The 15,728-nt window shown below is 30.3% G+C and overlaps 1 protein-coding gene across 1 annotated transcript; it reads right to left on the reverse strand.

The window, feature by feature from the left end:
- Positions 1 to 1,894: 1,894 nt before the first annotated feature.
- On the reverse strand, positions 1,895 to 15,525 carry LOC123275014 (ankyrin-3-like). The gene is made up of 3 exons (XM_044742887.1): positions 14,238 to 15,525; positions 10,668 to 10,681; positions 1,895 to 4,984 (listed from the first exon to the last, which is right to left on the reverse strand). Exons 1-3 carry the CDS (start codon positions 15,479 to 15,481, stop codon positions 1,932 to 1,934), a joined length of 4,311 nt encoding a protein of 1,436 aa, XP_044598822.1. The 5' UTR covers positions 15,482 to 15,525; the 3' UTR covers positions 1,895 to 1,931.
- Positions 15,526 to 15,728: the final 203 nt, after the last annotated feature.

The following is a 15,728-nucleotide window of genomic DNA, read 5'->3' on the forward strand; positions in this document are numbered from 1 at the left end:
TCTGTGAGCAGAAGTGGGAGATAACACACTCGTGTATATATATTACAACTTTTCAGTCAGATAAAAGTTCAAATTTATAAAAATAGTTCATATAATTATTGAACCAGAAAAGTAAAATTTTCTTGCAATTTGAATATATAAAATTTAATTGAAACTACGACTAAAATGCAGATCGTAAGTATTTTTTTTTTTACATCATTATATTCAATTTTTATCTAAACATAATATAATGAATTTAATTTATTTTTTTATAACATCATTCGTTTATTTTCAGATTTAATTTTTTTTAATGAATTTCATAATAGTGAATTCAATCAATGTTGGTTCTCTTTCTTGAAACAATAAAGATAATGATCACATATACATGAGTGATCAGAATTTGTGGTTACTATCCCTGTTAAAAAACTCCAATAAGATCCCATCAAAAGCGACAAAAGCCACTTAGAAACCAATAAAATTTATGGGTTTCTAAGTGGCTTTTGTCGCTTTTGATGGAATCCTATTGGAAATTTTAAACAGGGATTATCTTATAAATTTGATAATGTTCATTCTCAATCACAGTTTGAGAAATTTTCATGTTAATTGAATAATAGAGTGAGAATTCCTAATTTCATCGAATCCAACTCCTTAACATTTGATTCAAACAGAAAAATTGGAGTGCTTTTAGATGAATCAGGATGTACTTGGATTGAAGTTTCATTCAAACTGTTTTCATTTAAAACTTTGCCAGAATCAGAAAAGGTTGATCTTCTCCAATGTCACGTTAATCCACTTAACTTGTCTCAAATCGTAGGTAACAGTGATATTATTTGGAACAATAGTTACAGTTTAATATACCTCAGAAAGGATGGAGTCTTTTTAATTGAAAGTCCTCATAATCAGATTTATTTTACAAATAAATTTTACTCTGCAATCAAACATTTACCGTTTGATGATTAGTAACTACTTAAGTTGCTATTTTGCACAAGTAAATGATAAGTTTATAAATTTTACTAGAACTAAAAAATGTTAAAGAATAAGTGAAGCAGTAAATATTTTTTGTATTTTAAAAATATGACAAACACAATAAAAATATCTAATAATGTAATTAAGTAAAGAGTAATTGTAGGTATAATATCGATAAGAGTAATATTAATTTTCAGTTTTCAATAGAAAGAAGAAAAAAAATTGTATTCTTGAACTTGAAAAAACTCCAATTAACTGTAAGAAAATCTATAAAATAACAAAATTATTGTTTGCAATATTTTATAAAAAATATATAATGTGAAAAAATACTTACCAGAAATAAAAAAATGTCGTCGATTTTTTTTTTATTCAATCGGTCGAGTTTACTCAAGTCTATTATAATTTTATTATTCATCTTAAATGACAATATTTAGACAAAACTACATGTGAACTATTTTTATGTTGTGGATAATAAAATATAAATTGGTGATTGTGATTATTATGAATTATAATTATATCAATGTTGTATTGAACATGTGGTTAAACCATTTTTATTTTCTTTTGAGAAATATAATTTTTAAACACAAAGAAACGCTTGTAACATCGTTGCTATGAATTAATAGCATACAATCTTTTTGAAACACAAACTTTTTGAATAAGCGTAAGTAATTTTTAAAAAACTTGAAATTATTAATTAACACATAAACTTGGAAAATTGAAAAAATTTTTAGTAAGTTTTGAAACTTTCAACAATCTTATATAGTAAGTTCTTACGTAATAGAATAAAAAATTCAAAAAGAATTAAACATGAAGAAATGAATGAAGTAATAAATATTACTTAGCGATAATATAAATTACGAACTTGATAAATATTTCTTCAGTTTAAACTAATAATAATTTTTAAAAAATATAACCATATTATAAAATAAGAAAACGTTAAAAAAAGTTACTTGAATAGCAGTATCAAGATGATCAGATTTTAAAAATTAGAACCAAAAAAAGTTACGAGATCTCTTAATTCTTTCTCTTCTTGGGACAGTGCACTTCATCAGCTTCAGATTTGTTTTACTAACATACTTCTTTTTAGTTAGTCTTAATTGAATATATTGTTTTAATATTTCAACAACACTGTCCGCAGCGTAAATGTCATACCCAGGATCAAAACATTCTTCATCGTCATCATCGTCATCATCATCATCATCTTCGGAATCGGAGTTCTCTTCAGGAAATAAATCATCAACAGGAATCTCACCACGTTCTTCTTGAGATCGCGCACTTTCCAAAGCATGTTCCAGAGGAGTACAATTAAGCATATCTTTGATATTAACATTGGCACCAAATCGCAACAGGTCTTTAATACAAAATTGACTTCCTCGTTCGCTAGCAAAATGAAGTGGTGTCTTGCCATTTAAACTTTTAGCATTGACATTTGCTTTGTTTTTTAAAAGTAGTTTAACAACTTCAGCATTATCTAATTTTGCAGCAATGTGTAATGGCGTCATCCCATCAATATCCACACAATTTATTTCAGCTTTGTACTTAATAAGAATTTCTATATTTCTTAACATATCATTTTTTGCAACAGCAGCAGCTTCATGTAATGCTGTTCTACCAAATGAATTAGCAGCATTGACGTTTGCCTTGTGATTCATTAGTAACTCTACAATATTAGAGTACTGGTGTTTTACTGCAGCATGGAGAGGTATAAATTGATTATTGTTGGACAAATTCGGATTAGCATTGTGTAACAATAACTTTTCAACGACACTTGATTCTTCATTTACAGTAGCACAGTGAAGAATTGATTTTCCTTCTTTGGTTAGGATGTTTGGATTGGCGCCTTTGCTTAAAAGTAATTCAGCTATTTTGTCCTTTTTAATATTTTGTGGATAGTAATGAACTTTCTTGTTCCATTCATCACTCCATTTCAAAGTTGTATAGTACAAAGGCGGATATCCGTCTTCATCAATAGTATCAAGGTTGACACTGTACTGTATTATAAGTTCAATCATTTCTTTGTATCTGGATCTGATAGCCTCACTGAGAAGTCCAGGAAGAATGGATAGTAATGTTTTATTCATTTCGACCAAAAGATGTTCTACAATCGTTAAATTTGATTTTTGAACTGCATAAAATATCGCAGTTTGACCATTGCTATCTTTTACACTAAGATCCACTCCGTGTTTTACCAATGATTTTATGGCTTCAATATTTTTACAAAATACAGCACTATGTAGTAATGTGAATCCTTTATTATTTTTTAAATCATATTTCATGTTGATATCAGTAGAGTACTGTAAGATGTCATTGATGATAGCCGTATGTCCATTTTGGAATGCTGCATGAATGAATTCGTGATTTTTAATATCTTTGGGACGCATTCGGAAGCCATACTCGAGAAAAAGTTTAACTACATTATTTCTGTGTTTTTTAACTGCGAGAAGAAATATGTTTATATTACTTTTATTTTGAAGATTTGGCTTATACTTCAAAATTGTCTTAACTATTTTTAAAGAATGATCATTTCTACGTGCGGCAACAAAAAGAAGTGATTTACGAGCATTAAAAGATGTGTCGGGGCTAACTCCTTTCCTCAAAAGTAAATCAACAATTTTATCGCGTTCATTTTTTATAGCAACATGAATTGGCAGATAATTATTTTTTGCTCGTGCATTAATATTAGCACCATTTTCAAGGAGTAAAGCAACAACTTCATGATTGGAGTCATTGTAGATTTCACAAGCGTAATGTAATGGTGTGTAACCATAATGTGAATCATACATTGTATTTAAATCAGCACCATGTTTTAAAAGACACTTGATAATTTCTATATTACTTTTTTTGATGGCACAATACAAAGGTGTTTTTCCTTTGGCATCTTTGGCATTGACATTAGCACCTTTTGAAATAAGAAATTCTACTAATAATGCATCACTCGATAATGAATCTTTTGGTGACGATTCCTCTGACATTGAATTGTTTGAAGACGTATCATCTGACGATGAATTGTTCATGTAAAATTCACTAATGTGAAACGGTTTTTTGACATGTTTTTCAGAAGCATAATGCAATGATGTGTATCCTTTCTTTTTTGTCGAATTACTTGTGTAATTAACTTTGGCTCCAAGCTCTAAAAGAGATTTTACAATTTTTAGATTACCTTTGATAACAGCTGCATGAAGTGGAACTTCTGAATCTTTTTTTCCTCCGTTTACATTTGCGCCAGCTTTGATAAGTAGCTCAACAACCTCGTGACTGGTATTACAAAGAGCTGTATACAAAGGTGAGCAATTTTCTTTATCTTCATTAAAAATATCATTAACATTTGCACCGTGTTTTATAAAGCATTTTATTATATCTAAATTTCCGTACTCAATAGCTTCTTGAAATGGCGTTTTTTTATATCGATCTTTTACATTCATATTTGCTCCATTCTTTAACAGCAGATCAACGATTTGTGGATTTTCAGAACTAATCGCATAGTTTAAAGGCGACTGCTCTGTTTCATAGCGATTATGGTCAACTTTCAAATTGACATTAGCTTTGTATTCAACGAGTTTTTTGGTTATTTCAACGTATCCTTTTGTAATAGCTAGAGTGAGAGGCGTATGGAAAGATTTGTTGTAAATATTGATATGTGCTTTGTTTTTTAGTAATAGTTCAACCATTTCAATATTATTAGCTTCGATTGCATAAAATAACGCAGTTTTCATTTCTTTGTTCGAGTTATTAGGATTAGCACCTTTCTCTAAAAGAAGCTTTGTAATTTCTAAGTCTCCATTGGTGACCGCAAAGTAGAGTGGCCAGCCTTCAGATTTGTAACATTTCCCATTGACTCTAGTATTATTATCCAATAAATATTTGGCAAATTCCCGGTTTTTCTGTTGTAATACATAACAAAGTATAGGATAGCCTTCTACCCATGGATTCGAAGCTCTCTCAACTGATTGGCGAAGTAATTTTTTTGCTTCTTCAGAATTGCGTTTTTCAAGTGCTTGTATTATGCGACGAATTGTGGAATCACAACCCGCCATGATTACTTATTCTGCCAATAGATGAATAAATGAATATTAATTATGATTTAAAAATTATAAATATTTAAATAAATTCACTCAATTATCGAATTTTTATTAAGGGGGAACACCACTGTGACGATCGAAAAAAAAATTGATTTTTCGGGAATTTCTTTGAAAGGGAAAATAAAGGAATTTAGGGATCGGATTTTCTTTATTTTATTAAGGGTACATTAAAAATTATTACCCTAAATTTTTATTCAAAAATATTTAATTATTACAAAGTTATTAACAATCTCGCAGAGCACTAGAAAAAATTTCCCCCTCCATGGTCGGTTCGATAACTCAAAAACGGATCATCTGAAAATGAAAACCCAAATTGGTTTTTAATCAGTAAAAATGTAGTTATCGTCGCACGCACGGAATTTGAACAATTTTTATTTTAAAGATTTTTTTAGCCGGGTTAAAACAAAAAAAAACAGTAAGAATAGTGAGAAAATTTTCAATCAGTCGCCATTTTTTAAAAAATTAAAATTTTTAAAATTCCGTGCGTGCGACGATAACTACATTTTTACTGATTAAAAAGCAATTTGGATTTTTATTTTCAGATGATCTGTTTTTGAGTTATGGAACCGACCGTGGAGGGGGGACATTTTCTCTAGTGCTCGATGAGATTGTTAATAACTTTGTAATAATTAAATATTTTTTAATAAAAATTTAGGGTAATAATCTTTAATTTACCCTTAATAAAATAAAAAAAAACCCGATTCCCAAATTCCTTTATTTTCCCTGTCAAAAAAATTCCCGAAAATCACCTCTTTTTTTCAATTGTTACCGTGGTGTTCCCCCTTAAACATAATACTGAAATCAGCAGTCGTTTGACAATTTTTTCAATTTTTATAACAAATTAATTATAGTTAAAAAAAAAAATATCTAAAAATTAACACTTGTAAATTTTGTTAGTTTTTAGACGGAGAATTTTCTCTTGACTTTCCAATTAAATAATACTAAAATTAGCTGACGCTTTTAACTTCTTGATTTTTATTCATTTGTTAAATTAAGACTAAAAAATATTTTTTAAAAATTGCACATAGTTTTTCAAGTTTTTTACAAATTAACATTTTTTAAAAATTTTTTTGTAATAATTTTCTAAATAAAGAAAAATTATAAAAATTTTTACATGTCCGTTAACTTAATTTTCATTTTGATAAATGATTAATAATATTTACTTTGTTACATTTTTTTCAATAATTGAAAAAGTTGTATTTTCAAAATTAAGACAAATTAAGCATACTAACCTAAAATTAGCCGTTTTATATTGAAGACAGAAATGTGAAAGCAACTATGAAAAGCTATACATGGAACTTATTAGTAGATGTTTGTCTCAAATTACATTTGGTTAATTCGCCAATGTTTTATAAATATAAAACTATCAATGTTAATAAAAACTTTGTTTCTTAACAAAAAAAAAACTTTTATTAAAATGTTTTTCTTGTGGAAAGACTCGCAGTGTAATCGCGGATGAAATTAAAAACGTAAAACGTAAAACTTGTTTTTTATTTTTCTTCTTTTTCTGCTATCGTCCGATAGAGGGCTACATGCAAGGTTTTCAATCAAATTCAACTTCAAATCCCATCCACTTTTTTTCAATTAAAAAATAATAAAATACAAAAAAATTCAAACTGCATTTGAAGGAATAAATTAAAGATATTTTAAAATTTTTTGAATATGCTAGTTAGCATATCTATATTATGAATATTATTGTGTAATATTAAAAAAAGCTCAAAATTATTTTTCAGGAAATTAATGCAATTTTGTGCACAGTTAGCACAAGCGAAACGAAGTTCAAGTATAAACCTGCGGCCGGAATTTGACGTAAAGTTTACGCTAACAGTAGAGCAACAGTTATACTTATGAAGTTAACGTTAACTTTCTACAACTTCGCGTTAACTTTGAGCGAACCTTTCGAAAAATTCCGGCAATAGATTTACGCTAACTTGATGCGTAAGTTAAAGTTAAGTTCTGGGAAACTGTTGCAAATGCAGAGGTTGACGTGAAGTTAACGTAAAGTTGACGTAAACCATTGAACATCAACTTAGTTGATGGTCAACCTGTGCTAACAGTTGATGCCACAGTTCTTACAAGATTCCAAATGTAAAAATTTTATGATGCTAAAATTGAGAGACATCTGATAATTTATAGAAATTTTTTAACTAATAAAGTACACTTAAAAAAATTTCTACTTAAAATTCAATCTTTAGAAGCTCCAAAAAAATTATGAATGCAATTTCTTAAAAATAATTTACTAGATTTGGGTTATTTCTTAAGAAACATCAAAAAAGTGTCTGCCTATTTCAATTTCATAGAATTTTTTCATTAATTTTTAACTTCCCGCTAAGAAAATTGAAGATTTTCAAAAATCGGGAAGTTATTGTTTTCACCCCGTTTTACGAAAATCGAGTTTTCATCGAATCTCGACGTTTCGAGGTCCTAGGAAGCTTCCCTGACTATTCCCGCGATGGTGTCTGTAGGTCTTTGTGTGTGTGTGTTTTTTTTTTTTTTTTAAGGGGGGGGAATCCTTTTTACGGATTCTAGGCATAGCTGTTTGGCCTGGATATGTGGCGACTCGACGCAGTGTCATACTAAAACTCGACGCTAGCGCCCCTACCCACTAAACCCTAAATCCCTTTTCCTCTTTCCCCTAATCCCTCATGGAAACCGCCGTCAGGCATTACATCGCAGGGGGAGGAATTAGCTGCTGCTCTTTCTTCTGGTGGCTAAGGTGTCATTCTTTCCTCCTTCTAATTGACGTCATTCGCTCTTCTTCTTTCTATGGACCGCAGGTCTGAGAGCACTCCCGTGACATACGTGTTTGTGGCGTTCCAGGCAGCCTCTGATGACAGCATTGCTTCTACTATTGTCTCTGGTTGGATTTTCCTCTTCAGGATATTCTCCAGCTCATCTCGCTGTGGATAAAAACGTGGGCACTCAAAGAAGACGTGCTCTGCATCTTCATTGACTCCTGGGCAGGACGGGCACTCTGGGGAATTATCATGCTTAAAGCGGTGGAGATATGCCCGGAAACAGCCGTGTCCTGATAACATCTGCGTAAGATAATAGTTGACCTCACCGTGACTCCAGTTTAGCCAAACGTTGATCCTTGATATGAGACGATGCCCCGGGTAAAAATAAAATTATTAATTTTTACGAAAAAATAATAAATTTCGTTCGACCGCCGCACCATACCACTGTTTGATGGTATATACATTGAAATAATATATTCGTTGATCATTCAAATAGCTTAACTAAATTTTTTAAGTTAAGTATGGCTTGCAGTGCAGTTGGCAATGTTCGAGACTTCCATGCAGACGATCCAGGTTCGAATCCCATCACAGTTCAATTTTTAAAATTCTTTCAGAGTATTTCGATAGGCGTACCGCTTCTGTGCAACCCGAGGACGAAATTAAAAATCTACATCAACAATACGACTAAAAAAATCAATAGTTTCGCGGTGCTTTGGCCTGATTTAAAAAAAATTTTTTTTTTTAATATTAGGCATTCGATTAAAAGGAGGTTGATCAATAGGTCTTACATAAAGATTTCTAGTCGCATTATTTATTAATTAATTATTGCGTGATAAATTAATTATGATACCATTTTTTGTGAAATTGTAGGTATGATTCAGCATTGGTGCGGCGGTGGTGCAGCGGTAGTGCGGCGATGCTAGGGGGAGTAAATTTTTAGCGTGCGGCGTAATAGTCCGCCAAACGGCGGTCGTGCACCGGTGGTGCGGCGGTCGAACGAAATTTATTATTTTTCCGTAAAAAATAATAATTTCATTTTTACTCGGGGCGTCCACCTACCCTTCACTGTGGCATCCCACTGTAGTTGCCATCTACTTATGCTCTTCTGCCGTTCTTCTGTTCTAAGCTCCTCAGCGCTTAGTGTGGTTGACTTCTTTCGTTGGTAAAGGATCCGTCTTTCCTCAGCTAAGACTCTGAGAGGCAAAGTTCCGGATGAATAAACCGATTTTCACGCGGTTGGCAGCATTCGACGCAGTTTTTCAAGCCTCACAAAGAATCTCAAATTTTAAATTGATCGCGCAAGGAATTTCGGAGTTATTCCGAAATAACACTTTTTTCGGTTTTCTTTCGTTCACGATATCTCTCGAACGAATCAACCGATTTTGACCGGACTGGTGGCGATCGACGTGGTTTTTTGAGGTTAAGAGCTGATTAGTTTTTGGAATTGAACTATTAAGCCGTTTAAAAGTTATTCCAAAAAAACCACATTTGAAAAAATTTTTTTTTCAGTTTTTTGAAGATTTCTCAAAATCTATTGATCTGAATCGGTCCAAATAGTTTTCAAAATCTAAGTTTGGTCAAGCCCTTTCGAATGGCACCAACCGCGATGAAATCGGTCAAGCCGTTCAAAAGTTATAAGCGGTTCACATACTTTCACACACACACGCGCACGCACACACACACACACACACACACACACACATAGAGACGCCGTGACAACCTCGCGGGGATAGTCAGGGAAGCTTCCTGTGACCTTCAAACGTCGAGATCTGATGAAAACTCGATCTATTAGCGTTTCAAAGAAGAGCTCAAAAGCATACAAAAGCTATTTGTTTGAGCTCGAAGAGCTCTAAAACGTCATAAGTGCAATTTAAAATGTTTAGGTATAGAATTGGCGGGAAGTTGCAGGGATGGCCTTCATGGTCAACCGTTTTCCTAATTCTTTTTTTGTAACATCATAGGATGAGCTTATATCTTAAGAAATGTCAATAATTAGGAAATGACGTTGTATTTTGTCCACTGATGATATTTTAAACGATATAAGCTTTTTAACTTTTAAATAAAAGATTTTTTATAAACGATATTACTCATATTTATGAAATATATAAAATATCTAAAAAATTCATGTGAGTATTCAAATGAAAGGTCTCGATAAGTGTAATACCAGAATGAGCTTTTATCGTTAAAAATATCATTAGTGGACAAAATACAACGTCATTTTTTTATTATTGACATTTTTTAAAGTATAAACTCATCCTGATGTTACTCTCATTAAGACCTTTCATTTGAGTACGCAAACGATATTTTTCATACATTTCATATGTATGATATCTTTCATATTTGTAAAATATATAAAGTATAAAAAAAATTCATGTGGGTATTCAAATGAAAGGTCTCGATGAGTGTAACATCGGCATGAGCTTATATCTTTAAAAATGTTAATATTTCACAAGATACCATGTCATTTCTTAATTATTGACATTTTTTAAGATATAAGCTCATCCCGATGTTACACTTATGAAGAGTTTTCATTTGAGTACCCACATGCATTTTTGATATATTTTTCATATATACATATATACATATATATAATATATATAATATATATAAATATATGAAAAATTGATGTGGGTACTCAAATGAAAGGTCTCGATGAGTGTAACATCGGGATGAGCTTATATCTTAAAATATGTCAATAGTTCACAAGATACACTATCATTGCTTAATTAATGACGTTTTTGAAGATATAAGCTCATCTTGATGTTGCACTCATCAATAGCTTTCATTTGAGTACTCACATCAATTTTTCATATATTAATGTATATTTTATATATGTATATGGGGCATTCCACGCCAAATCGACCACTTTTGACCCTGACCCCTTTTGATTTGACTGAAAGTTTACCATCCTTTTCTACCCTATCAAAAACGTCTCATAATTTTTTCAAATTTTTTTACCCAACCAAAAAAAAGTTATAAATTTTTCAAAAAAACCGCTTTTTTATTTTTAAATTGCGATAACTTTTTCAAAAATTGACTTATCGGGACGTTTTTTTTTTTCAAAATTTTTGTTATTAAATGTTCTTTTTAGAAAAAAATAAAAAAATTATTCAAACCTATCTTCATCGTTATTTTTTAAATTTTTCGAAAAAACTCCGAATTTCTTGATGAATACCATTTTTAGTTTCTTTTTTCTTTTTTTCATATGAAACATTGACATTTTCTACAGATATCCTGAAATTTTCAGAAAGGTGTTTTTTCGATTTCTATTTTTTTTTTCAATTAAAAAAAAAATTTTTTTTTTTAGTCGCATTTTTCATAACACCGGTCCAAAAATTTCCGGGAATCCTCAAAAAATAAGAAAAAAGTATAGAACCAAAAGTTGAACATGTTAATCATCGAGAAAATCAATTTTTTTTAAATCAACGAAAATTGAACTTTTTTTTGGTTGGGTAAAAAAATTTGAAAAAATTATGAGAGACGTTTTTGATAGGATAGAGAAGGATGGTAAACTTTCAGCCAAATCAAAAGGGGTCAGGGTCAAAAGTGGTCGATTTGGCGTGGAATGCCCCATATATAAAAAATATATCAAAAATGCATGTGGGTACTCAAATGAAAGGTCTCGATAAGTACAACACCAGAATGAGCTTATATCGTTAACAATATCTTTAGTGGACGAAATACAACGTCATTTCCTAATTATTGACTTTTTTTGAGATATAAGCTCATCCTGATGTTACGCTCATCGAGACCTTTCATTTGAGTACACTTCTGACAAAATGTTTATCGTTGAAAATTTCATCAATATTTTTACAAATTTTAATTAATAATATCTAACCGTTCCAATGATGGTAATCGTTGCCAAAGTGGTTACAATAGCAACAAAAAGCGATAACAATGAAAACGTTACATCAATTTATAAATAAAGGATTGCCTGCCATATGAAAATTATGTTACGACCACATGAAAATCATGTGTTATGAACACTACACTTTAGTTATGGGCCCCAAAAACTATTTCTTCGGTAAATGTAAATCGGTAGAGGTTACCGATTTTTCGGTAGAGGCTACCGAAAAAAAATCGATAACCTCTACCGATTATTTTTTTCAGTGTACGCATCAAACCGAGCGATCTCGGAGTAAAGCATAGTGGTGAGACACAAATTTTTCTGAGAATTTTTTCTCCTACAGCCCCAAACAGTAACTTATAACCAGGTTGTATTATACTAGAAGGGCTTCAGCAAGGGACGGTAACTTCCCCGGCATTATTTATCATATTCACCAGTACCATCCTGTATAAATTCGGGCTGAACTCAGGGAATAACACTTATTCTGGAGCTTACGCAGATGACGAGACCTAATATGTAGCTGATAGCAAGATTCAAATCATTCAAGAGAAACTAACAACAATCATAAATGAAAAATACCATTGTTTTAAACAATGGAACTTAAAAATGAATCCAGATAAAAGCGAAGCTATATTGTTCAGGAAAACAGTGAATGAAATTACACCACCCACCGTCACATTAATTAAAACATTTCAAATCACTGTAACAGACAGTAATTTAAACACCACGCAATTAAACTTCAAAAAGCCAAAAAAGCCTTCAGAGCCAACTCAAGAATTTTCTACAATAGAAATATTGATCCTAAGGCAAAACTGATTTGTTACCAACTCCTGGTGAGGCCAATCATCTCGTACGCAGCGCCTATTTGGTGGAATGTAGGCCTTTCTGCCATGGAAAAGTACAGAAAATTCGAACGCTCATGCCTAAAATCCTGTCTGGGTAGATATCACTCAGCCCATTCAAACTACCTTAAACTCATAAGCAATAGTGAAATTTACAATCTAGCCAATATTCCAAGATTCGGCACATTCTGTTTAACACTAACCCGTAACTATTTCAGCTCGATGTATGACATTAATAACGACATGATAAAAAGCCTTAAAGTTGACAATAATGAATTGGTGAGAAGAATGGCGAAGAATCAAAAAATTCTTCAATCAAATAAAATTTACTTAAACCAAGAAAAATTTCTTAGTTTAAGAATTTTTCTACTTAAATAAAAAAAATGAAGTTTTTCAAAACTATTTACTTTATTCAAGTTAATTTTTTTTTTCGGTGTAGTGATTGAAAAATATTCAAAACAAATAAATAATTCTAAATCTTTTCAAGTTTGAGATTAATCATCTTTCGTTAAATCAAAAATTTAACCAGTATATAGTGATTAAAAAAGTATTTTATGAAAAATTAAATTTTTAAAAGAATCCAGATTTGAAAATATTTAAAAGGATTTAATGCTCGAAAATTGAGAGTACACGGAAAAAAGAAAAATAGAAAAATTACATTATATTTTTCCGTGTAAATTTTCAAAAATTGTATAAAATTGAAAAAATCCTTATCTTTTAATTTTTTATGATTTTTTATCTTGAAAAATATTTTTATAGAATTTAAAAATATAATGAAAACAAAAATAAATAAATAAAAATTGATTAAGTTTTTATTGTTATGAATGTTATAATAAATCCTATCAACTCAAAAAGCAGTATAAAATTAATCATTTTATTGAAATTTTTATAGTAGAAACTTATTTTACATACTGAATAATTCGTTTATATTACAACTTTTATCATAAATAATATGAAAATCAATGTTCTAAAAAAAATTCTAAAATGGTTAGTTTATATTTCTTTTAATTATACAATTGTATGATAATTTTGTTTCAATGGATATAACAAATTATAAACAATTATTTAAATGTTAATATATAATACATAAAATGGTCTAAATATATAATCTTCTATGTACATAAAATTTACAATTGTTGGCAATAAAATGATAATTACATAGATACGGACCAAAGGTATAACAGATTATCTGTGTTTCTCTTATAAGAAAATTACTCATATATGAATATCTAATCAAAAAATTGATACAGCTGAAATATCTTAGCGAGGCAGCATCGTAACTTACTTTAACCTGAACTGTCAAGTGTGAAAGTTGATTTTTTTTTTAATTTATTTCAGCCTGACGGCTTAGTAATGAACTTAGAAGAAAAATACTTAATTAACATCTCTCTTATTGTCTACGTATCATTGCATTATATTATAAACTTCAACTTAAATACTTAACTACTTATTAAGCTTAAAACTCGAACATATATTTTTAATTTTTAAATTCTTAAAATTCTTGAATTTTTAAATGTCTTGTGTGGAAGTTAATTTTAACTAACATAAATCGTAACTTATAAATAAATCAGAAAGAAAATTTTTCTACTGGAAATAATAAAAAAAAACGAATACACTTCAATTAATATTTTTAAATTACATGTAAAATATTAAAAAATAACACTTCTCAATTTTCCTTTGATCAAATTTTGAAAATTTTTCTAGGCGAACGATATTTTCTTAGCACGTATAAATTAATCTAATAAACTGTACACGATTACAATATAAAGGTTTTTAGATTTTTTACTCTTTTAACAGTAATGAAAAAGTATATAATAAAACTCGTAGATCTACATTTGACAAATAATTAACAATTATTTCAACTATCTCATTTGGTAATGGAATAAAATTATTGACGATAAGAATTTGGTAAATCAAGTTATTTTTATCTACACCGATTTGTAACGAAAACCTAATCATATCACTGTATATCGGACAATTATTTTCCAGTACACCCGAATTTAACAATCGCATTACGTTTATATTTTTGGATAACTTATACAGTTTATTCAAATTCATGTGTAAAAAATCATAATAACGAATGGTCATATCTTTAACAACCAACGCTTGCATTTGTTCTAATTCATTTGAGCAAGAGCTTTCTAACTCGCGATAAGTTTCACTAAGTAAAATAATATCTTGATCCTTCTCGTCAATTTGAAAATTTGCTACTTTCAGCTTTATTAAATGACGAACCAAAGTGTGCGTAATTATTTCACATTTACAACCAGTATACTGATGCTGTAAGCGTAATTTCGCAAGATCTTCATTATTATTCACGCGGAGGAATAAAATTGGGCACATATTGTCGAGTGCAAAAATTAAGGGTGTTTGTTGCTGGGAATTTTTCAGCATAGTATTAGGATGATACTTTAATAATAAATTTACAGCTTCCACTTGAGCAGCTTGAATCGCTAAGTGAAGAGGAGTGCGCTTCTCCTTATCTTGTAAATTTATGTCAGCGCCGAAATCCAAAAGTAATTTAATAATGTTTAAGTGATTATTTTGAGTGGCTAGATGTAAACAACTGTACTCTCTTGAAATCGCCACATCGAATGTTGCATCAATTTGTGCTTTATATATTAAAAGATATTTTATGATATCATAATTTCCTCTCATAACTGCGATATGAATAGGTTTCAGTCTGTTCTCTACTGTAGAAGCATCAACATGGGCACCATTTTTTAGCAACAATTCCACTATTTCGGCGTTGCTGCGTTCAACCGCGTAGTGCAATAAAGTGTATCCAGTATAATGCGGCGATGACATTGTGACATTAACTGCAGCTCCCTGATTAAGTAAAATTTTAACCGATTGTACTTGCTTGGTACCAATAAAATGACACAGAGAAGTTTGTCGTACACACAAATCGTAATCATCACTGTTCGCACTTTTATGTTGATACGACAAGACTTTATTTGTATTGCTGTCTGCAACCTCGGAATATAATGGCATTGTCCATACATAACTCATGTCAAAGTAATTTTCCATGTTTAATTTGTATTTTTCACTTGCAAAAGTATAATTACAAACTTTTCTTTTTTACTGGAAGCAATTTAAAAAAACTAATACACTTCAAATATCACTTTTTTTGTTTGAGTAAACTTTTAAATTCCAAATATGTTTAACAGAAAATAAATTTATTTCTTCTGCAACGATGTTACACTCTCGACACTACTTCTTACAATGATGATATTTTCTACCGTAAAGTTATTGCTACTGTCTAGACAGTCGTATT

The sequence above is a fragment of the Cotesia glomerata genome, linkage group LG1 (genome assembly GCF_020080835.1).
Source record: "Cotesia glomerata isolate CgM1 linkage group LG1, MPM_Cglom_v2.3, whole genome shotgun sequence".
Lineage (NCBI taxonomy): Eukaryota > Metazoa > Arthropoda > Insecta > Hymenoptera > Braconidae > Cotesia > Cotesia glomerata.

Bases quoted from the DNA above. Each gene is read 5' to 3' on its own strand.
- LOC123275014 (XM_044742887.1), bottom strand. From the start codon at position 15,481: ATGGAAAATTACTTTGACATGAGTTATGTATGGACAATGCCATTATAT.